This window comes from Charadrius vociferus, unplaced genomic scaffold (assembly GCF_000708025.1).
Source record: "Charadrius vociferus isolate BGI_N301 unplaced genomic scaffold, ASM70802v2 scaffold72, whole genome shotgun sequence".
NCBI classification, from domain to species: domain Eukaryota; kingdom Metazoa; phylum Chordata; class Aves; order Charadriiformes; family Charadriidae; genus Charadrius; species Charadrius vociferus.
In genome coordinates this window covers 1,799,137-1,823,076 of record NW_009647830.1, presented here as the reverse complement: position 1 = coordinate 1,823,076, position 23,940 = coordinate 1,799,137, and the positions used below count along the sequence as shown (strand labels likewise).

The 23,940-nt window shown below is 44.4% G+C and overlaps 1 protein-coding gene across 1 annotated transcript; it reads left to right on the top strand.

Moving 5' to 3' along the window:
- The first annotated feature begins 318 nt into the window (after positions 1 to 318).
- Positions 319 to 23,886, top strand: ELK3 (ELK3, ETS-domain protein (SRF accessory protein 2)). The gene is made up of 4 exons (XM_009882590.1): positions 319 to 527; positions 10,741 to 11,535; positions 17,472 to 17,594; positions 22,276 to 23,886. The coding sequence occupies exons 1-4, from the start codon at positions 321 to 323 to the stop codon at positions 22,372 to 22,374; spliced, it is 1,224 nt and encodes a 407-aa protein (XP_009880892.1). The 5' UTR covers positions 319 to 320; the 3' UTR covers positions 22,375 to 23,886.
- The last annotated feature ends 54 nt before the right edge of the window (positions 23,887 to 23,940 follow it).

The window sequence follows — 23,940 nt, the reverse complement described above, 5'->3', positions numbered from 1 at the left end:
TTGAAGGGTGGTTGCATATATTGAATTGAAGACACCAACTGGAGACGACTCTGTACCATGTGAACTATAGGGGCGATGCTTTTCTAAATATTTACTCTATTTTATGTCTCCCCTCATTAAATAGCAGTGAAAAAATACTGAGACGGGAGTGCAAGACTTGTAGGTCTTGTGGATGTTTGGTTGTAAATGATATAGTAGCTTCCTTTGCTCAGTTACGTAAGATGACTTGTACATAGAGATTATTACTGAAATGTGCATTGAGTGGAACACCTGCTCCCAAATGTTTTTCACACTGTTGCTCTCCTTTGTCCCTTGTAGGTATGGAGAGTGCAATCACACTGTGGCAGTTCCTTTTGCAGTTGCTGCTAGACCAGAAACATGAGCACCTGATTTGCTGGACGTCTAATGATGGCGAATTCAAGCTACTCAAGGCAGAAGAAGTGGCTAAGCTGTGGGGACTCAGAAAAAACAAAACTAATATGAATTATGACAAGCTGAGCCGAGCGCTCAGATACTATTATGACAAGGTAAATTTTGTTATTCTCATGCCGACTAAGAAAATAGAAACACTACCATTTGGTATTTCACCTCTATGTGGAAGCTTTTTGAAAAGTTCCCCTAACTAGTTCTCACAACAGACAACACTATTGAAGGCAATCACAGTGAAGGTAAGAGGGCAGCTAAAAGACACACAGGAAAACTGCCTGTCTCATCTCCTCAGGAGGGGAGGTTTTGACCTAGGTTTACACTTACTGATGCTTTCATGTGTTTATGCATTTGGCTACCCAATATTTTCTGTAGCTTTTGACAACAATAAAATAACTGTTGATAACAGAGAACTGTTTGATTATTACAGCCTGCATAGGATCTTCTGGAATGCAGGGAGGTGGTAGAGAACAGTGATACTGCAATGCAGCAGGGAGAGCGGCAGCTTTAACAGCAGGTATCACCTATGTCAGAATGAGGAAAAGACACACAAACAACCCAACAGCATAGAGGGTGGGGTTGAGTTTTCACAGTTTTCATGGAACACATCTTTTGGAGCATAGATCCTGTTGGCCAGTGTTTTAGCTAGTCTTCCCTGAGCTTTCTGGTAAATCTTTTCTACAGTTGTATTTGGTTCTAATTTATTAGCTGGAAATACAATGCTGAAACACTTCTGCTGTTGTGACAGTGCAGTATTACCGCAGCAGGATCTCACTGTAACTATTCCTTTGTTAATGCTCAGTGTTTCTAAGAGTTTGGAAGTTTTCCACTGTGTCATTTTAGGACAAAATCTGCATTAGTTTCAACAGTAGTCCAGATTGTATGTTGCTAGCATTTAATTAGCAGCTATATATATGAGAGAGCACTAATGTGATGTCTTACTGGATGAAAGTGCAGAACAAGAGTAGCAAGCAGAGGGAAAAGCGGCTGGTCAGGTGCTGGGTGTCAGAGCAGGGGTATGTTTGGGTCTATTTGTCAAGGTAGTAGTCTCGTGCTGAGCTCGTCTCAGGTGAAGACTGTGTTTGCTGTAGAATGTTAAATTTACTCCCACTTGGGAGCTTATCTTCTGGGTATCTCAAGTCAAAGTAGCAGAACATGTGCTTTGGTAGGGGTTTCTTCATCAAATTTTTCTGCCTTTGCAATATCTACTGAATTTTGCCCCTCCTTCGCAGATACATCTGTTGAAGTTTGATAGAACTAATAACCCAAGGAGTCGGCACAGTTTAGGCAGCAACCTTGTAACTGACGAGCTGTGGTTATTTGCGTGCTCTCAGAAGCTGGTTACAGGCAGATAGTGTAGGCATACACTTAGTGCAGAGCTGTTAGCTGTTGAGAGCTCCACTTGCAACCTCTTAATATTTAAAACTGAAATCTGAAATAATAACATATGAACATAGTAATCTGGAATTATTTAGATTGCTTAATTTGCTTCTGACTTTCAGACATCATGAGCGCATCCACAATCTAGAAGAGGTCAGTAGAGGTTACTGGTAGTCAACACCTCTGAAAATAAAATTTCTGCGGTATAATGAGAGTTCATAAGGTGACTGTGACTCTCGTGAAACTGTCCCTCACTTTGGCGTTTAGTCCTTGGTCTTAGTCTTCAGAAGGAAGCAAGGTGGCAACAGTACAACAGAGAATGCAAAAATGAGAATAAGGAGTAGCCAGGATATGTATTAGTTTGCTATAACAGAGAGATATTTGAAAGGAATCTCTCAGATGTGTCAAGATGCTAGAAGGAAAAAATTGTAGAACACAAACACGGAGGTGCTAAAATATCTAAATATCTTGCATATTCACCTTTCTCAATTTTAGACTCCGGCAAATTCAAGGAGTTTCCAAATTGTTTCTCCAACCTTTTTTGGATGAACGTTATATTGTTTTTACTAATAATATTAATTTTTTTCAGGATTAGTTCCCCCTAAATGGATATTTTTTTATAATATGTCTAAATTAATTGGGTTTACTATTTCCTATGTTTTTGAAGATTAAATATTAAAAAGAAAGGACTGTTATAGAATTTGTATATTAAAAAGGAAAACTTCATCATAGCCAGGCTTAGTAGTCTGTTCCCATCTTGATTTTCAGAAGAAGCAGTGAGATGAGATTATACAGGGAGTAACACCAGTGTTCAGCACAGTTATGGCACGCTTGCTGCCTGAATAAGGCAGAGGAAACTAGGTATCGTTGCTCAGAGTCCTGTTGTCATGTTATTATTTGTAGTGCACTAATTCTTGAAGGGCACAGTGATGCTGGGTGCTATGCAGCCAGTCTAACACAGCAACCAAAACTCATGCTGATTGCAAATTAAATTTGCACAATTTGATGATTAGACTTTTTATTACTCACGTTGGAATTTGGAAAGATTCCTTCTTCTCCTGTAAGAATTTTTTAGTTTTAGATTTAGAGCCACATGTTCTGCAATGAAATGTGTTTAGTATTTTGTCCACTAGAAGTCAGATTTTTCCACTTAACATCTTTCAAAGGTGGCCTGACTGAGAAGGCACAAAAAGATTCAGAGAGGACAGTGCAGTGGCTGAATTCCCCTTCACTAAGTGCTAAAAAGACTTCTGCTCAGCATGGGGAAGCTCGCTTTATTACACGATTCCAACCTCTCTGATTATAAACTTGACTGGGATCAATGGAGCCACAGTGCCTGTCGGTGAATGAACAGCATATCCAGGCAGAGCCCAATACACAGTGACTGAACAGACATTGCTTCAAAACAAGGGATGAGATATTTCTATTTCTTGTCCTTTGAGATCTCTCTGATCTCTTCAAATCAATGGAACATAATGGTGACTTAGTTGTGGCTCCCTTTCTTCTTTTGTATCTTAACCATTTTATTTTTTTTTACCCTTGTACTGTTTTCAGTTGCCCCTCTGCAGCTCATCCCCCCCTTTGTCATCTGTTTTGTCTCTGCTCACATGGCATCTGCCAGAGGAGTGGCTGTACAGTTTCTTCGCCAGGGCTCTGGCTGAGGTGATTGCTTGCTGTTCTCACAGCTGCTTTCTTGGACGGTGTGCTCTCTTCTGTCTGCAGATTTTATCTAGGTGTGGCACAAGGATTTTGGCCATTTTTTGCAGGAGTTCTGCAGTCCAGTGGAGGTCATAGTTCCTAGATAGAAAAAGGGATAAGCTCTTTATTCCCTGTGTATTGTGATCTGGGTTTGAACCCCAAACCAAAACCATGGCTATTGCTATTTAAATTGAAGGAGTAAATCCTTTAGCAGAAAACAGTGGGAGCTTCTCACTGTCTGCGTGGGTATGGTGTGTTGTGTTCTGTTGGTTCCCAGGCAATGGGGAAAGGCAGATTATTAGGAGAGTGCAGAAGGACCGGGAAACTTGCTGAAGGTTTTGAAGCGTGACAAATACTGGCATAAAATAGCAGATAATGAATCCTAGCAGCTGGCAGGGAGTGCTCAGCAGTGGGTTCAGTCCTAAACGCTTCCTCTGCCTTCAGTCTCTGCTGCATAGCACAGAAGGGGAAGAAGTCGATGGGAGAAGGAAAGGCTCCTTGCCATGCTTCTTTCCCTTCTGCAAAGCAGGAGGGGAAGGGCTGGTGAGGTGAAAGAGCCTTTCTCAGAATTTTGCACTCTTCTCCCCTGGACCATTCACCAATCTGTGGGATAAAACAAGAGCAGTCTAGACTCTGAGATAGCCTTAAGGAGCTTTCTGAGATCCTTGTCCCCTCCGTTGCTGTTAGTAGTGATGGATATGTTGGCAGCTGGATGTGTTGGGGCAAATGGGATGTGCACTGGGCAGATGGGATAAACGTGCTGCAGGCTGGGGAGTGGCAGCAAGAAAGGCAAGAGGCAGAACCCTGGACAAGACTTTGTTTCCGTTGTGGAATTATCAACAGGGACTTCTACCTATAACCCAAAAGATCTGGCGGTATGTAAGTTTGAGGGAAAGGGCAGTGATTTTTTAGAAATGATGGTGGCACATGGGGTGGGCCTTCCTTTCTTGGACTGCCCTCTGCTGCTGCTGCATACGGCTGACTCTGAGCTACTGCTTCATTCTTTGTCTTTGAAATTATTCACGGTGGAGAAATAAAAACTGATCACTGGATAAATGGAGGTTTATGAGCTCTGCCATTTTGCTTGGGGGGAACACTGGCTTGTTAAAATTCATCATCTGATTCATCTGAACTTAAAAGTAAATTAATTCCAGTACTGGAGAAAAATAACACAATTAGGACAAGTTCCTTAGCCTGGCTTTGAAAGTAAGCATGACATGCTGTTGAGGCTGATGGCTAGATTTATGTCAAACTCAGATGTAAAGCACCCCAGGAAATGTCATGATTGTAATTTGCTACCATGATTCTGGTTGCTAAAGGTTTGTAGATAATCTGAAGATTTTCCATTTCCTGTTTCGTTTTTTACCTGAATTCCCCTCCCCACTTTTATTTAATGCATTTCCCCTGTTGCCTCAACAGAACAGCAAAACAGATGACAGATAGCGCTGAGGAAAGGCATCCTTCACTCTCTCTACCTACAGCTTGAGCAGCATGTCCATCATGTCACACACTTCTGCCGGTCAGAAATCTCTTGTAATGCTTTCAGGCAAGGAAACCCTTCCCATCTATTCCCACGCAGAGCACTTTAGCTTGATGTGTAGAACTAAAATACCTTTATAAGTAGGTTTCTTTTTGTTGAAGCTGCCCAGTTACTTTGTTTTTCTGATAGCTTTCATGACAGATACCTCTTGGAAGTGTCTAGAGGTTTCAGGACTGCTAAAGGTCCCCATGAATATTTCAAGATGACACCACAAGAGGGAATCTAGTGAATCTAGTGAGTTTTCCCCGTGAGGTTTTTTTTTTGAGGGAAGGGGGGCGAATCAGGAAATTACATGCAGATATCAGCATTAATAGGATGTAACAGTTGTGGAAGTAAAACCCTCAAGTTAGGAAGTGCAAGAATCACAGTTCCCTGGGTAACCTTAATGTTTGCCTGCGTTATGCTGCATCTTTAATTACACACATACTGTTTTGATGAGCAGCTATTCAATATTTTTGCATCCTGTCTGAACAGTATGTGGCCCCAGGCTTTACTCAGGGAGTGCTATTCAGTCTGTCCTACAAAGAATAAATCATCTTAGTTTCACTTAATGGTTGCCTGCTTGTTTAGATGGGTTAGCAGTATGATGTATAGTATATAAATAATACGGGCTTCTTTGTGCTTGTTGCAGTGCAGGGGACAGAGCTCCTCAGGAGCTCTTAGGATTCAGAGCTGCCCATGGCATTCCCCCCCCCGCCCCCTCCCATAACAGGTCAGACCCAGTAGCCTGGTTACTACTTCCTATTTTTAATGCCCAAGTCTGGGTGGCAGCATGGAAGAATTGTTTTGGGAATAAGGTCCTTTGCTTGGTCTGCTTACAGAACTTCAGGATACAAAGTGACAATGGAAACTGTTATTTTACTTTTGGGAAGGTCTTCTCTTGAGTTACCTCAGGGGAAGTAGAATATTACAATGAAACAATAGCGGCATGATGGTCCTAGAGTACCAGCTATACATTTTCTAGTGGTACAGGTAAGAGGTGTTATAAGTAAATCCTTGAAGGAGTGTTAGAAAAATAGCTTTGTAGAGAACTGGAAGAAGCTTCTTTGAGGAGTGATGTGTGGAAGTCAAGAAAGTGCTTGTCTGAAATGGCATAAAAGCCATCATTGAGTGCTATCTTTATGGAAAGATGGGAGTAAAGAATTTGATACTCAGTAAGAGGTGATGGGTAGAGGAAAAAACCCAAGAACACTCCGAAAAGAAGTGACAAATAGTTCATGCTTGATGTGAGAGGAAAGGGACAACCAGCGAACTGCAGCAGGGAGAGCAGAGAACCTGGCCAAAGGTGCCCGTCAGAGGAATGGCCTTTGCCTTCCAGATCGAGGTGGGTGAGGAAAGACTGAAATCCAGCCAAATGAGAACCTTGCACTTCTAAAGGTCAGTACAAGTGCACGATCTAGTAGCACCTGTGCCTTCATCAAAAAAATCACAAAATCTAGCTTCTATGCACACTGTATAATAAGCCTAAGTGCATAAAGTATGATGTTAACAGAATCTGCCTGCCTGCACATGCTGATGTGGACACCCCCCAGCCCCCATTTTTTGGAGCAAACCCTGCAGCCACAGGTACCTCCTGCCAGCTTACATACTTCAGACATTGGAGTGTGAGCAGCCCTCTCTCTGTGTAGGGTTCCCAGTAGCTGGAGGCAGCCTTGCTCCTGCCTAATAGAGTCCCGTGAGGAATTCTAAGTGTCCCTACACATGTTCTATCTATCGGTACTTTTGGAGCCAGGGAGCTTGCAACACGTCCAAACGGGAGTTAAGTGCAGCAGCTACAGCTCTGGTCCTTCTCCTTCTTTCCTAAGCAGGGACGTTTAGTACCTACAGACAAGTTCATCCTGTTCTGCCATAAATTTTGAGATCTCAGGCAGCTTGATTATAGGTCACTTCCTGGGAGGAGGAAAAAAGTCCTAATCTGGTCTTCCTGCCCCTGAGGCCCCTTATTAGTCTGAAGTTCAACTAGGAACTGGGTCCCATTTCCCAGCTCAGTCTCCCGAGTGGCTCCTGGCGCCAGCAAACTTGCTAGCTAACAGGTTTGAGCCAAGCCACTGAAATCCTTGCGTCGCATGCGTAATATAGTTACACCTTAGCTCTAAATGGCTCAAACAGGGAGTAAGATTCAGACCTGATGAAAATAAAACACAAATGTGTGACAGAAGAAATGAAGTTTGAGTTGCCCCAATGCACAGGAAAACTTCTGGGAGGAAAGAGAAAAATGGAAAGAAACCCAGAGGTCGTGCTGTTGAGATGGGCACACAGCTCCTGTTTATTTTGGGAGGGCTTCCAAAAGTACTGAGTGCGTATGTATAGTTGACACAAAAAAACCCAGCCACATTATAACCTGGTTTAAACTGCAGGGGGAACCAGGCCACCGAGCCTTTGGCATCTAGCTCAGGCAGCTGGTCTGGGGAGAAGGACAGGGGGAGAGACCCATCCCTCCAGCTGGTGGTTCAGAGCGCGTGGGTAAGGCTGGTTTTGGAGGTGCTCATAGAGCGAGTGTCTGAAGTGATGTGATGTGAATAAGCCTGAGCTTCCTAACATGGCAGATGTGCTAGACCAGATGTCAGGCAGTGCTGTACCTGGTTCGTATCAGCAGCTTTCAAAGCACTTTGCAATGGGGGGTGGTCATGTTTGCTATAGTCTCTGTTTTATAGACTGGGGACAGAGGAGGGGAAGCGTGAAGTGTTCAAGTGAGGAACAGTCAAGAAGCCAACAGAAGAGGGGCATTCCCAGCTCCTCTTTCCAAACATCAGAGGGAGCTGTATCTTGATAAGATTCTTTTATTTAAGCTGTTGGATGGGAGCCCTTACTCCTGACCTGGTTGCTCAGTTCTCCTCCCCATCAGCTGCCCTGGCCCAGCGGCTGCCTTCCCCAGCAGCGCAGCCCCAGAGCTCCCTGCAGCTCTGGCCAGCCACTAGCACTCATTGCAGGCCTGCTCACGAGGGAGTTTACCTAGAAAAGTCAAACAAGAAAAAAAAGGGATAAATGTGCACATATACTTACTATCCTGCTACCAAGCAAGTGGTCCAGTTTCCCTGCAAATGCAGTCCTTAATTTAAGAAGCCTTCTTTGCCCTTTCAAACTGAGGTTGGAAAACCCCTGCTTGTCATGATGCCTGTCACTGTCTTCTGTCATTTGGGCTATCATCCACAGCTCAGAATGTTTCTGACAGATCACTGAGGTGATGGTAAAAATAAGCTGCTTTTTACCTTCACTTCAATTATTTGTCAAAGAAAATTAGAAAAGTCAGTGGCATTTCGGCAGCACTTAATTAATTTGTGTCCTTATTTTCTCTTATACTCTGATGGAGTTTTCCTCAAGCTCCACATTTGAGAAGGCTATGAAGTGCTTGAGGGATCTGCACATGAATCCTTTTCATCTCCAGCCATCGTTAAGTGGGCCTTTGCTGCAGGCTTACAGAGTCAGAGGAGCCGCACTGAGAGACCTTCTTAAAATATAACTATATTTAATAATAACAGAGGAAGTATAAACTCACCAGACCGTTCAGTTGCTTTTTATAGCAATGTTCCCCTGCACCAGTGTAAAAGTGCCACCCTTAAATACATTTAATCTTTTTGTGCTGGGAGTCACTTTTTCCAAGTAGGATCTCAGTTGCCAGTGCTTGATGTAACAATAACTCAAAGCTGCCAAGAGCAGGGGGGGGGGGATTACTTTAGATAAAAAAATATATATTAAAAAAAAAAAAAAAACAAACCCCAAAATCCAGCTGGGGTGTTTCTTTTCGTATGTGAGTAGTTTGGAGGTTTTGCCTTTTTCAAGAAAATGTGATACTGAGAATGCGGAAGAAGTACATCCATCCAACATTTCACCTAATTAGCACCAAAAAAAAAATAAATCTAGGTCAAGCCCAAAGCCATGGGAATTAAAGCTCATGCAGACTGAGATCGTGTGGGCTAACTATATGTCCTGAACTTTTGGAGGGCAAAAATAGGCATTGCAGGATCCGCCAGGTGGGTAGACATGCGTACAGTTCAGCATGGGAGAGGGCAGGTTTGTGCCTTTGGTCTGAACTTGCTGGATTTAATTCTCCTCCTTGCTACAGATCCCTGTTATCAACTTGGGAAACTACTTTCTCCATTTGTGCCACAGCTCATGACCTGTGAAGCAAAGCTACAGCCCAGGGCTCTTTGTAGGGTTAATTTTGTATTCAAGAAGGTGCCTGAATGAAATGCCAGGACATTCAGATAGGTGAATTACAGAGTGCCAGTAGCTCAGCTGAAAGACAGAAGAGGTTCTGATATGCAAGTGCAGACTCTTCTTTCCCAAAAGAGCCTTGTTTTGTGACAAAAAAAAGTGCAAGCACCCAGCACTAGGTACTGTCCATACATAAATACAGATGATGTTTGTATTCCTTTCTTCTTTTTTTTTTTTAATTTACTTTATTTTCAGTCAATTTAACAAATGTTTCCTCTACTGGTCTCAGAATCTGTGGTAGAATGAAAAACAAATTAGATTTTTAGAAATATCGTAAATATTTACACTCCCACAAGTACAGCAAAGCAAATGTCTGTTTGCAGAGTATCAGCTGGAGGTGCAGCAGACATGCACTGCACAAAGGCAAAGCTTCTTGGAAAGGGTTTTTCAGAAGTGACTTAAAGACCAACACTCCACCAGGGGCTTCAGGAAGAGAGAAACCACTATGGAAATCTCAGGAAATACTGTTTCTTGTCTTCCACAGCACTTGGCTTAGAGTGGTAAATGTTCCAGTCCTCTTCCTAGGCCAGGCCACAGCTGGTGCCATACAGTGCCTCTGTGGAGGAGCTCACACCGTGAGTGTTGTGTTAGAGCAGGCAGCAATGCTGGGTTTGCAGTAAGAGAGCTAGGACTGGAAACAGGACTCTCATGAAAGATTTCAATTTCAAAGGGAATCAGTTCTTTCCATAAAGGGGATGCTTTTATTAGGCAAATAATGTAGAACAAAATAAATAGTTCTACAAACCTTTGAGAGGTTTGGGATTTTTTTCAAGAATTAATTTCAATAGCCAATTTAGACTGATGAAAACCTTCTGCCTGCAGCAGTGAGCATCTTGAGTCTGATGCCATCCTGGAGATAGCATAGGGGATATAGCAGGACGCAAGTACTTTGCCAACCCATGCAAGTGGTTGCGTTTGTCACAGACATAGTTCATGACTGTTGAAAGAAGTACAGTCTCCATCAGCCTGGGTCGATTCTTCTGCTCGCAGTCAGGAAGAGAGGGTAAATCACTGGAGCAGCGAGGCTGAGGTGGTTTTGTCCCTTGCAGACATTCTGAGAGTATTTCCTGCTCAGGGTAGTTGGCGTCAGTTTTGGGAGGCATAAATGAAGTTTGCCTTTGTTGTGAAACGCAAATGGCAGCATGGCTTGAGTCTGCAAAGCAGCAGAATTGTTTTCACTGGAAAGAAAATATTTCCAAGCTACCTCAGAGGAAGCAGGAGGAAAACAGCCCACCGGTAGGTTTTTATCACCTAGTAATGGTGATTTTTTTTACGCACCGTGAAGAGCAAGGGGTGGTTTCCCTGGCTAAGCAGAGATACGGGAATGAACCAAGGATGAGCAGCGTTAGGAGCCCCACTGAAATGACCTGCTCAGCTTGAGGATGGAGCTGTGCCCCCCTACCCTTGTGAACCCCTTTGCTTTGCTGTACTCAGTTCCTCTAAAATGCTGATCTTTCTAGCATCTGCTTTTGTATTTGCAGAACATCATCAAGAAAGTGATCGGACAAAAATTTGTGTACAAGTTTGTCTCCTTTCCCGAGATTTTAAAAATGGATCCACATGCTGTGGAAATCAGCAGAGAGAGCCTTTTGCTGCAGGACAGCGACTGTAAGATGCCTTCTGAGAGCAGGGATCAGCACAAGCACAGCTTGTCAGCACTGAAAAGCACAAGCCGTAATGAATATATCCACTCTGGCCTGTATTCCTCTTTCACTATCAACTCTCTGCAGAACCAGCCAGACCCTTACAAGCCAATCAAAACAGAAAAACTGGAGGAGAAATCAGAAGGAATCACACCAGTTGAAGAAGTTCGGACTGTTATAAGATTTGTGACAAACAAAACAGACAAACAAGTTATGAGGCCCATGGTGTCGTTGCCTTCCACTTCCGAAACAGCAGCTGCCTCTGCTTTTCTCAGCTCATCAGTATCAGCTAAAATATCTTCCTTAATGCTACCCAACAGTGCCAGCATTTCATCTCCATCGTCATCTTCCTCCAGGTCGCCGTCTCTGTCTCCCACCTCACCCCTCCCTACAGAACACAGGAGCCTCTTCCTTGAGTCCAGTTGCCATGACTCAGATTCCCTTGAGCCTCTGAACCTCTCCTCAGGCTCCAAGGCAAAATCTCCATCTCTTCCCCCAAAGGCTAAAAAACCCAAAGGCTTGGAAATCTCCGCCCCACCTATGGTTCTCTCCAGCACCGACATCGGTTCCATTGCCCTCAACAGCCCCGCACTTCCTTCAGGATCCCTGACTCCAGCTTTCTTCACTGCACAGGTAAGACCTGCCTGTCTCCTGTACTCTTGCTTTAGCCAGGTATTCCCTCCGTGCGGCCAAGAGCGTTAGCTCTATGGGCCTGTCATCATCCGATGGAAAAAACCAAACATCTGGGGAAGAGAGACACATAGCAGAGGTCTGAACAAAGGGTGGAAAGTAGGTTCCTCCTTGGGTTCCCCCTGTGAGTGTGGGGAAAGCCACCACAGTTCACAGACTGCCTGGAAGGATAGCAAGATGGGCAGCCATTAGTTGACATGAGTGAATCGCTTATCTATTCAAACCAGCCTCCAGGTCTACAAAACAAGCAGGAAAAAGCCAACAAGAAAAACACAGGAGTTTTGTAGGTCATGACTTGAGCATGTGCATTGTGGGATGCTTGGTTATGTTCCTCTTCTAGATGTTGTATCCATTCAAACTGTGATTTTTTCATTATTTTTTGAATATGGAACAAATTAAGTGGTTTCTAAGACAAAGCTCTTAAGCCAGTTTTGATTTCCAAAGTTTTACAGATCCACAGAGTATTCGCCAGAGCTTCCTTTCAGCACAGACCTACTGAATAACCAGTAGGTTATTTTATTCTTTTTACTCACGTATTTGTGGTGATGTCAATGGTGAGTTCTCATTTTCAAGCAAGTCTATGAAAAAAATGTAGCAGTTAAGAGGAGAAGAGGAAATTCATGTAGATAATGCCATGGTGTGTTCATCAGTGACTTTTGTCTTACGCTATCACTGCAAAATCAGACAAAAAAAACCCAAGAGTAAAATTATCCGAGTGGGGAACCCCCCCTCACATCTCCCTGACCCTGAAATAAAAGTTGATGCAAATAGTAGCATTGAATGAAACAAATTGAACAACAAATAAGTAAATACAAAGGCGTGTGTTACAAGCTCTCATTTACTTCGGGCTGTCAGAATCCCCTTCCTCTTCCCTGTTGGAAGAGGTTTTGCACGGATGATGCCTGCGGTGCAGTCAGGTGTTAGAGGTCCTCGAGCTGGCCGTGGGCAGCATCGTGTGCCTGCATGGCGCGAAGGCCTGGCAGAGGGGAGAGTGTCGGCAAGTGCTCTCGGCCACCGCAGCACTTGCTCTTACTGAGAGTTTTAGCTGGCTGCAGACCAAGTTTGTGCAAAGCCACTGCAGTTCGGGCACACCTGTATGCCACCGAGATAGGAAGTTGTGTCGCAAAGAAAGAGGATTTTGTGGGCCGTTAGATCTGTCATTTTTGACATCATAAAGTCTTTAAGTGAAGTTACGTTTGGCAGGAGGAACAGAAGTGTGCCAAACCAAAACTGAGGTGCATTGACAGACTCTTATAACCTCTAACTGTGGTATAACCACAGTAAGTATTTTGCTCATAGGGAGCAAATCTGACAAATAAATCCTATCAGGTGCCAACCAGACACAATGACAGCATGAGTTATTACAAGCTTGCTTTAATTTACTGCTGCCCCCAAAGTCAGTATGAAGAGACATTTCTTTCCTCATTTTGTAGTTATTTCTTTGAACATTTAATTTTCTCATTGATCTATAAACTTGTGTACTTACTGCCCCTGAAAGATGTAGAAATGGATTAGGCAGATGATTGTGGCCCTCCTTTAGCAGGATGCCTGGCTAAGGTCGTGATGATTGTTATCCAACTTAATGCCATTACAAATCTTTTTGTACAGGTTATCCTATCACAGAAGAGGCAGATGGCACCCATGTAGGGTCGTTCCTGGGTTCATTTATTTAAACTTTTGGCTGTACAGCCATATAGCTTTTTTCCTCCCTTTTAGCCTTCTATTTCTAGCGTGGGTAAGAAGTACCTTGCATCCTAAATACTTGACCTAGTGAATGAAAAAAAAATAATTATATAACTGTGTTCAGATAACTGTAATACCACAATGCAAAATAACTAAAGCCATAATTTAGTTGGGAAATCTGCAGTTCATCCCATTGTCCTAGGAAGAGCATGCATCGTAGCTCAGATGATCTCTGATTTACCAGATGCCAGTGGTAGACACCTGCTGCCATGGGGCAGGTGCAGAACAGCGTTGTCAGACACCAGTTCCTGCTCCAGGAGTGATGTAGGTTCGGAGAAGGTCCTGCTGCCTGAGAGGGTATTTCAGATGGCTTTGCATTGTACCTGCCGGTCACGTGGAATACCCTCGGGTGGAGCCCTGTGAAAGGGCACATGATACGCACAACCAATTTCAGAACAGAAAAATGGGTTTGAAGATGTCGGTGCATACAGTACCATACTTTGGCAGAGAAATGTCAGCTTTCCATTTGGTTAGCTTCAAAGAGAGGTATTTAGATTTTGTTCAGTACTTGCTTCTTTTGCAGATTAGTTACGCTTGTTATTTTTGTTGGCTCTCACTTGGCCAATGTGGATATATAATTTTGACTCAGTCTTTTTCTTCAGGCCTCTACTTTAGCATTTGTAACATTTACAACATGCTGTTTCCTTACGGACAAAGTAGTGTGTCTGCAGCCAGTGTGTGTGTGGTCTGTATTGTATCCACATACACCATCCAGGCTCCAGCACGTGCCTAATGACCTGGGAAGTAATATACGTCTGACAGCACTTGTCTGTTATCTGACAGCTAGAAGTGACAAGAAAGGTTGTACTTACACGCATTCTTTGTCAGAGACGTTAGGAGCCATGAGCATCGTTGCTTAACATAATCCCCTCTTGTTATGAATTATTTCTATTTAAACTGTTCCTATGCTTAGATTATAATGACGTTTTTTAAGTAGGAACTTCCCACTGGGTCCCACATCTAATACCAGATGTACAGCTGCATGAGGGCAGAAAATGAAGTGACACATCAATTTCCGCGTGTAATTTAAGGATAGCCTGTGCTGTGGTGTTGTTTACACTTACGTTTCCTCTGGTGGTTTTGATGCTTGGCTGATGGTGATACTGAGAACAAGCCTGGGAGGCCCTGTGCTCTTTTTGCATTAAATATTAACAGATTTGGAGGCTTGTTCTGGCTGGCTCTTGGCTTAGCAGAACTTGCGGACATTAGCGCTCTGATCATCAGAGGACATGAGCTTTTGCTTAGCACTGTTGTTAGGCATGTTAACATGCCTCCAGAGATGAATGGATGACAGGTCTGTGTTCAGTTTTGGGCACCACAGTATAAGAAGGACACTGAGGTGCTGGAGAGGGTCCAGAGAAGGGCAACGAGGCTGGTGAAGGGTCTTGAGAATAAGTCTTATGAGGAGCGGCTGAGGGACTTGGGGTTGTTTAGTCTGAAGAAAAGGAGGCTGAGGGGAGACCTCATCGCTCTCTACAACTACCTGAAAGGAGGCTGTGGAGAGGTGGTTGTTGGTTTCCTCTCACAAGTTATGACCAATAGGACAAGAGGAAGTGGCGTCAAGTTGTGCCAGGGGAGGTTAAGGTTAGACATTAGGAAAAACTTCGACACTGAAAGGGTTGTCAAAGACTGGAACAGGCTGCCCAGGGAAGTGGTTGAATCGCCATCCTTGGATGTATTTAAAAGCTGTCTAGATACGGTGCTCAGGGACATGGTTTAGGAGTGGGCCTGGTAGAATTAGATAACAGTTGGACTTGATGATCTTAAAGGTCTTTTCCAGCCGTAACAATTCTATGATTCTATGAAATCTCCTCTCTATCTCTGAAGACTTGCTCTGGCTATATCTAGGTAGGAATAAACACCTCCAAGTTTTCCTCATTATTTTCAAAAGACCCTGTGAAGAACTGTATTTCCAGTTCTGGATATCTGCAGCTTCTTAGAGAAAAAATAAAGAACCGAGGCATAGCTCATTGGAGCTTTTAGTACAGTTGGCAAAATACTCTGTCCTTAGTTGCATGTTGTTGGGTCTTGCTGCTTACATCTTTGGTTTTAAGGTTAGTAGGCTCATCTGTAAGTAGATCTCCGAGTATTTATCCTGACCTAATTCGGTGTGTTCTTTGTCAGTCTCATAAATCCCCATCAATAGCCGCCTGTCTGTGCAGCATCAGCTTGTAATGCGGCACAGGAAAGGTGCTCTCGCTGATATTGCTGTTTTCCTGTTCCGTGAAAGCATCGTGGTCGTGGGAAGAGGGTGTTTGTGAAGGAGCTGTTCACAAGTGCCTGCTTGTCAAGTATTTTGTCTCAGATATCTTGACAAGAGCTGTCACTTGTGATCAAGACAGAAGTTTTCTCCTTGCCAGGCCTCCACCCACTCTTTGCCCCTTTTGTTGTCATCCACATATATCCAAACCCTGACCTCACTGGTGCTCCTCTGACCACCATACCTGCTATTTTACTGCACGAACACCGTTTGCTTTCCCAGCGATACCATGTGTTTATTACTCCTTGGGACATAACTGTGGTTCCTTCCATGAGGTCTGTTTTTTCTGATCCACCTTCTTCAGCACAAGGGAGATGGCAGTGTCCTTTCCCTTCGCATTTCCCCATGAACCCCACTTCTTTTGAGATTCCTTAGAGAAATCATGCCCTTCGAGAGCAGCCAAGCTCTTTGTATTAAACAGCCTTTCAGACACCTTGGGACAGAATCACTGGGAGGACTGTAATATTTGCTGCTCCTTGTCTCTCCCATCTCTTCTGCTGGTGTAAAACTGTTTGACCCTGGTGTGAACTCCAGGGCAAGTCAGAGCAGGTCTGTATTCCCGTGCGTTTGCTCAGAGCCTCAAACACCACAGCTGATCCCTCAGGCACTGCTTGGCAAATAGTATGTCCGTCATATTCAAAAATCCACATGACCTCTGGTAGCCGCCTTTCTGAGCCTGCTCACCGCAGAGTCCTGGCAACGGGATGTGACAGCCCGTGGTGTAAGCAGTTGTTAAGCGAGACCCCTGGTTGCAGTTACCATATGTGGGAGTTTATATTTCTGGCCTGGTGGGAAGGTAGCAGGTACCAGAATGCATGACGTGCTGGTTACTAAGGCGACATACTCCATGTCGTCTGTCTTCTCATTACGTAGTTTAAACTCTGGACAAACTGATGGCCCAGTTCAGCAGAGCACTGAGGCTCTTGTCCTGCACAGTGAAACACATACTTACTTGCTAACTCAAATTCCATAAAGTGCTTTGCTAAATAGGACTTATTTTGATAATTGGCATCAAGAATACTGGTGAGATTAACTCATTACGCCAAATACTTTGTTCAAAACTGTCACATCACTTTCATGTTCTTTTTTGGAGGGATAAAAGAATAATTCACGTGATTCTTCCTTTGACTGGAGATTTGCATGTGCTTTAACTCTTACCTCCCCTCCGATTGTGCTTTAGAAGTGCTGAGAGCATTCCCAGCAATCCTTGTGCGTGGTGCCACTGGAAGGAGCCACCTCCGAGTTGGGAAAAGCCTTGGATTCTTAATTCTTGCCATTTTGATTCTTTTCGAACAACTAGCTGTGCTCTCCACCGTCCCTCTGGGCACCCAACCCATACACCTGCCTCTTGCTGCATCAGCCTGTGCACTGCCAGTTTCTTGAATCTTCTTCCATTTTGAACAGGCGCCATCGGAGGAGTAAACTTCAAAGGCCAGCAGTGGCTCTTTTGGCTCCACACGCAATTGCTTTAGTGCTTCAAAAGCTGCAGTCAGTTCAAGCCATTGCTGCCCTTCAAAAGGTAAAAAATTATTCTGAAGGAGACTAGGCTGTGTTTACAGACACTGGGGCACGCACAGACAGTCGCATGAGCGTGGGTCAAAGAAACAATAACTGTGCTTCTCCGAGATAGGAATGAAATCAATTTGCATACGAAGGAATATTCAATGTGCAGGTATCCGGTATTGACCAGTGCAGAGAGAGGATGCAGGGCTGGATGGGCAGTTGCTGCCGGCCAGTGTATTCGGCATGCTCTACGTCTGAATTCCCTGGGAAAAAGAGCCAGTAGGTGCAGTGTAAGACTTTAGGGGTTGTGACTACTGTATGGAGCTGTAACTCCCGAGGCATGCGTCATGGGGTGTTTTTTTTTGTCTTGCAGACCCCAAATGGATTATTGCTGACCCCAAGCCCGCTGCTGTCTAGCATTCATTTCTGGAGCAGCCTCAGTCCTGTTGCTCCTCTGAGTCCTGCCAGGCTGCAGGGACCAAACACTCTGTTCCAGGTAGGTCTTTCCAATGCACAGGTTTCATTCCTGAAAGCACGCACGTGGAAGAGGCATCAGGGGAGCATCTCTTCGTATTGGTCTGGAGCTTTTCAAATAGTTAAGAAAATACGGGAGTTAATAGGCACTTGAGAGGCATACTTACTTGTGCCCTCTTTAAACCCTTGGCAACACAGTCAGAATCTACAGGGCAGTGCCTACTGCAGCAAGCACACACATATTGTATGAAGGAGACAGAAATAAATGCTGGATCCCAGTAAGAGCAGGTAACTGACCTTTCAGAGCTTCAGGAAGAGAGTGCAGACCAGTGAGGGACCAGCCAGGAGAGTGGTGGAACATGGACTCTGGGAAAACCAAGACCAGTTTGGGTCTCATGCAGTAAGGTGGGTGTAGGTTTATCCTTCTGTCTTAAAGAGCTACTTCTCGCTCAGAAAGACAGGGCATAGTTGTATTTACAATAAGGGCCCTCTGAACCTGAAGGCTCTGTTTCCAGTTCTCCCGCAAATTATGCATGCATCCTCAACCAAGTTACTTCATACCTCTGAGCGAGACCTCTCCGTATGTAACAGGAGAAAGGCAGCATTGTCCCCTCTCTCTCATGGGTACTGGGAGAGTACAAGTCTCAAAGTTTTGTAGAGATGCGGTAAATAGAAAAGTTATTAAGTAAACCACGATGGCCACAGCACTCAGGTGCAACATTCACTCGAGGCTGAGCAAGAGGATGGTGGGGATGGTATTAGCAGCTCCAGCTGTGGCTGCTGCAGAACAGCTGATTCAGTAAGTCACAGAAGAAATTATGCTGTTCAGCCGATTGGCAAGAAGCACAAGAAGCCGACGGCCACCCGAGCAGCTGAAGAATGCAGGGACCCCCCTGAAATGAACTCCCTGACTGCTACGGAGGGCCGACACTAACTCAGGAGGGGGCTGCTCTTAGGCAGGGACCCTGTGTTAGTCTCTGAGCCTCAGCTCAAGTGCTCTGCTCAGGTACGGTCCTCGCTGACCTCCAGTGAGACAGCTGAGCATGGAGCCCTAGGGCTCCCGATTTGTGTTTCAGATAAATTAATTTATCCCTATTGGATCTCAGTTTTGTAAGCGTGGTTAAAAACAGCTGGACATTTCATTTGAGAGGGAAGTGTCTGTGTCATGGCCTGGAATGAGCTTGTATGGACATACGCTGGGCCACCCCCTGCGGGAACGGCCAATGAAGAGTGGCCTTGGCTCTCTCCCCTCTGAGAGACCCAGACGGCCTTCTATAAATTACGTCTCATTCAGGCAAAGGCCACAATGACAAGTTTGTAAAGCATAAAGCTTTGTTTTAACAGCTAAATAGGAAATAACAACCACAGCTGAAGCCTGGCCAACCCCACCGAGAACTGCTGGGTCGTCCCGTGTAGGCGTTGGGGCAGAGCTCTCTCCAGGCTGCCGGCACAAGCCAGCCCACGCTCCATGGAGCTAGTCAGGGAATGGAGGAAAGAGCTGGAGCTGCTTTACGGCTTGCTTTTGCTTTCACCTGGTCCTTCGCACTGGGAGTTGTCAGAACATTTGGTCATTGATAAAACAGTCTAAATCCTGTCAGCAGCAGAAGCAGCTCTGACCGCTGAGAGCCGGATTGCACGGCGGAGCGATCAGGCTCCTATATTTCTTTTTTTTTCAGGTGTGTGCTGCTTTTCACAATAGCATTATGCTTGGCACTGCCTATAGTTCTTTAGTACTAGTATTTGTATAAGGACAAGAACCAGGATGGGATCCATCCACGTCCCAGTCCAACTAAGCCCCGGACAAACCTGTGGGAAAGTATGGTCCCTCCCTTAACAAACCCGGAGCCTGTTCATAGAATCATAGCATAGTTTGGGTTGGAAGGGACCTTTAAGGTCACCTAGTCCAATCCCCCTGCAATGAGCAGGGACGTCTTCAACTAGATCAGGTTGCTCAGAGCCCTGTCTGACCTGACCTTGAATGCTTCCAGGGATGTGACATCTACCACCTCTCTGGGCAACCTGTTCCAGTGTTTCACCACCCTCATCGTAAAAAGTTTCTTCCTTATATCTAGTCTAAATCTACCCTCTTTTGGTTTAAAATGGTTACACCTTGTCCTATCACAACAGGCCCTGCTAAAAAGTCTGTCCCCATCTTTCTTATAAGCCCCCCTTAAGTACTGAAAGGCCTCAATAAGGTCTCCCCGGAGTCTTCTCTCCTCCAGGCTGAACAACCCCAACGCTGTCAGCCTGTCCTCATAGTAGAGGTGCTGCAGGCACCAGGTGTGTCAACCGTACCACTCAGCTCGGTGTTGTCTACGCACTTGCTGAGGGTGCACTCGATCCCACAGTTTATGTCACTGATGAAGATACTGAACAGTACTGGTCCCAGTATGAACCCCTGAGGGACACCATTTGTCACCAATCTCCATCTGGACATTGAGCCGTTGACCACTACCCTCTGGATGTGACCTTGCAACCAATTCCTCACCCACTGAACAGTCCACCTGTCAAATTCCTCTCTCTTCAATTTAGAGAGAAGGCTGTTGTAGGGGACTGTGTCAAAGGCCGTATGGAAGTCCAGATAGATGACATCTGTAGCTTTTCCCTTGTCCACTGATGTAGTCACTCCATCACAGAAGGCCACTAGATCGGTCAGGCAAGACTTGCCCTTCCTGAGGCCGTATTGGCTGTCTCAAATGACCTCCCTGTCTTCTGTGTGCTATAGCATGGCTTCTGGGAGGATCTGTTCCACGATCTTCCCAGGCACAGAGGTGAGTGCTGGTCTGGCACTGCTGGACACAACTATGTGCATACTCCCTCACAGATCACGTGGATGCTTATTAATTGGTAAAAAACTTTCCTTCGATGCTTACAAGGTGACAGTAGCTCACGTACACCTACTCTTATACACCCTTACAGCCTATGTAGAGCATCGCTGAAATCCGCAGTCTCCTTTCACACAGTTTACCTACCTGGAAGGTCTTCCCTTTGAAGCCACACTACTATGTAATTAAACTTATTTTGATGTTTCATCATGAGTTTGAAATTACCACATAACTGGACCAGCAAGAGACTTGCACAGAATTGGTTAATTCAAGAAAATGCAGCCAAACTTAACGACTAGTTAGCCAGTTAGCTTGAATTAAGTGCTAACTAAATGAGGTGTATTTTCTTGGTTACTGCTGTATAGACGGTAGCACTGAGGGGTGGTGTCAAGTCCCAGGTCCCCACTGTATGAATAAAGAGCATCGTGCCGGCCCCAGGGCCTACAGAGACAACAGGAAGAGGAACAAGAGAGCTGGGTTGGGCTGGAGACCAGGGGGAAGATAAACTCGTGACATGAACGCGTTTGCATCTCGGGCCGTGGTGCCAGCATGCCGCCCGCCTCCACAGACAGCAAAGATCACCCAACCCTCTCTTTGTTAGCTTCAGAAATCACATGAAACGCTTTGCAATTTACACGTCTCACTTTAGAAATCTAGAGTGGAAAAGCAAGAGCTTGTAATCAAGTTCCGTGTTTTAATGAATCTTGGCAGAAGCGACGGAAACATTTCCTGAGGTTTGGTTTGGTTAAAATAGAGGCATCAGCCAGTCCTGGCCACACCGGGAGTGTGGTGGCAGTGGCAGCGCCCCACAGCGCGCTGCTGCGCCTGCGCTGCTCGGAGTGATTTTCAGCTGAACGTTGGAAGATAGATATCATTAACTAACGTCTTAGTGGAAGAGAGTAATCCTGTTATGAGCAGATTATACGCACGTGTAGAGGTTGATTACACCACAGTTGGCTGTTGAAGGGCTGATCTGATAAGGGGTAAAAATACGCCACGTGCTTGAAGTCGGGAGCTCTGTTGTTCAGCTCTCTCTCTCCAGCCAACAGAAACCCAGCACGGAGCGCTCGTGGAACCGGGCCTCGAGGCCAGATCGGTATCTACCACTGGGATAATTCCTGCCTCATGCTGTAGCAAGTTTATTCCACCTACTTGCTTTGTTTTTTCTTAGGTCAGATGTTAAGAACTAGTCAATACATGTCACTGCAGGCAAGTTGCAGTCAGGATGCTGTCACGGACTAGGAATATACGGCTCATGTGTGGAATTAGTATTTTTTTGTACAGCATTTCAGAAGTAGGAGGTTAATACTAAATGACAACATGTTCTGCTTCGCTTACTGAATGATCCGGGATACCTAGTTTACGGTTTGTTAGTGAATACAGAGAGAAACTGTAATTACTTGAGAGTTATTTTCCCCAGTTTTGTATTCCCAATTGTACTTCTTCTGCCCTAAAACTACATCTCAGCTTCACTTTTGCAAAGCTCCTTCCTGCTTAGCTTTTATGAAGGGCAGATGAAAAGCATGGATTTTAATTAATATGGTGTAGACTGACAAACATTTTTGGAAGCAGAATGGATTGCAAATATTGCTCTATAGTATTCCATTTCCCAGGGTGATGATAGATGTATTGTTATGTGAAATTTTAAATAAAATAAAGCCAATAACGGATTTACACATCCCTGTTTACGAATTACTCAGGTTTCATCCCCTATTTTACATTCCTAATGGCTGAGGCAGGCACTCGGTATGCATTGTCCTTTATAGAAACGACAAGTCTCGAAACCCTCTGGAGCGGGTGGCCATCGTTAACCGTTGGTGCTTCTGGGCTGAGTGCTTTGAGATAAAAGAGTAATTTTTACCTTTTGGCCTCTTACAGTTTCCAACTCTGCTAAATGGTCACATCCCGGTGCCGCTCCCCAGTCTGGACGGAGCCTCTTCTCCAGTACTGCTTTCTCCAAACGCTCAGAAATCCTGATGACGCCTCATCACGCCAAGGACTTACTGGTGGATTTAACACTTCATTCCTACGGGCTAGTTTTTCCTGTGTCATGAGAAGGACATTGTGAAACCCTCTATTACTTTGGTTTGCACTTTTCATTACATGGATAATCTACTTTTATTATGTTAGCATTTTTAAACAGTGTTTATATATAAATCTGTTTTGCATTAAATGAATTATAATTTTTTTATATCATAGCTCTCAAGTGTTGAACACTTCTGTTGTTGATGAAGTACATTTCTTAATGGAGTGCAACAATGTATCTAATAAGGATGTGAAGCTTCTTTTTAATCCCTTTTTCTGCATATTATGCACTGTGCTTGTGTAAACTATAACCGGCTGTGCCTTCTTTTGCATAATGTCATGTAAATGATTTATATATTTTCTAGTATTAAGATAAAAAATGGAAAGACAAAACTAGTGTTGAACAGCCCTATGGTAGTAGTTCAGTATTTTCTCCACGGATAGGCCATATGATGCAGTGTATTCATGTAACTTTGTATTAAGTGCTTTCAAATTGTATAAAAATAGCCGTATAATTTTTCTTTGCTGAAGTGAAAAACGTAATCAACGTTACAGTCAGGAGATGCATTTAGGAGTAACAAAGCCACATTTACGCCCAAGCTCTTCTGTGGAGTCACAACAGGGAGGAACCGGGCTGTCTATATTCGTGAGGCATTTCCAGCATTTGAGAATACTTCTGTAGAAAAGGAGACATTGCTCAGAATGTATCTGGCCTATACTTCTCACGAACGCTCAACATTACAGCTGGAAAGACTGCAGGTATCTCTGTCCTCCCGGGGAATGAGGATCATTCCCGATAGAGAATTTCCAGGTGCTTTGTTCAGTCGTGCCAAGTGCCTTCTACTATTTCCCTGGAAAGATTATTCGAGCTACTAAAGCTCAGAAGGTCGCGTTTCCCCTTCCCCCAAAGCTGGAAAAGTTACAGGACTGTAAATTAATGCCTGGTGCTTGTCAAGAGGCATACTGTACATGCGGGATGTTTATACATAAACATCTGAATTCTGGATTAAAAACCAGCACTGTGTTACTATATACTTGCAACCTGAAGTTACTGGGTATGTCCTCTGCCTTCAGGTGATGGCTTAGTCATCTAAATGTCAGGTTAGGATTAGGCCAGACTCCCTGGCACCACAGATTCTAATCTTGGCAGGGTTGATGCAAATCTTCAGTTTTCTGAGGTGGCTAAATTGGGTTAACGCAGCTTTACCACGTAGGGTTTTTTTCAGATGAGACCTTCAAAAACCAAACCAAAATCAGAATCCTGTTTGCTACAGGTCATCAGAGCTTCTACTTTGCTTTCTGGCCAAGCGGCTGGTCAAAAGTCTGTTCTTTTTGAAATTTATGCAGTGAGTTGTCTGTTGATGTTCTGTTTGGATGCATTTCAGTGATGCGTGTGTAGTTAATTGTAAAGTGCTTTTGGATCCTTCAACCTGAAAGGTGCTAAATAAACATTTTATTAATGCACTTCTGATGTTGAAAAGCCATTTTTGGGGCAGAGGTAGTCTGACAAAAGGCAGC

What these genes read in the sequence shown, in the direction of transcription:
- ELK3 (XM_009882590.1), top strand. Translation starts at nt 321, where the DNA reads ATGGAGAGTGCAATCACACTGTGGCAGTTCCTTTTGCAGTTGCTGCTA. An exon ending in TCAGATACTATTATGACAAG is followed by an intron (nt 528 to 10,740) that starts GTAAATTTTGTT and finishes TTGTATTTGCAG; the next exon opens with AACATCATCAAGAAAGTGAT. An exon ending in GACCAAACACTCTGTTCCAG is followed by an intron (nt 17,595 to 22,275) that starts GTAGGTCTTTCC and finishes GGCCTCTTACAG; the next exon opens with TTTCCAACTCTGCTAAATGG.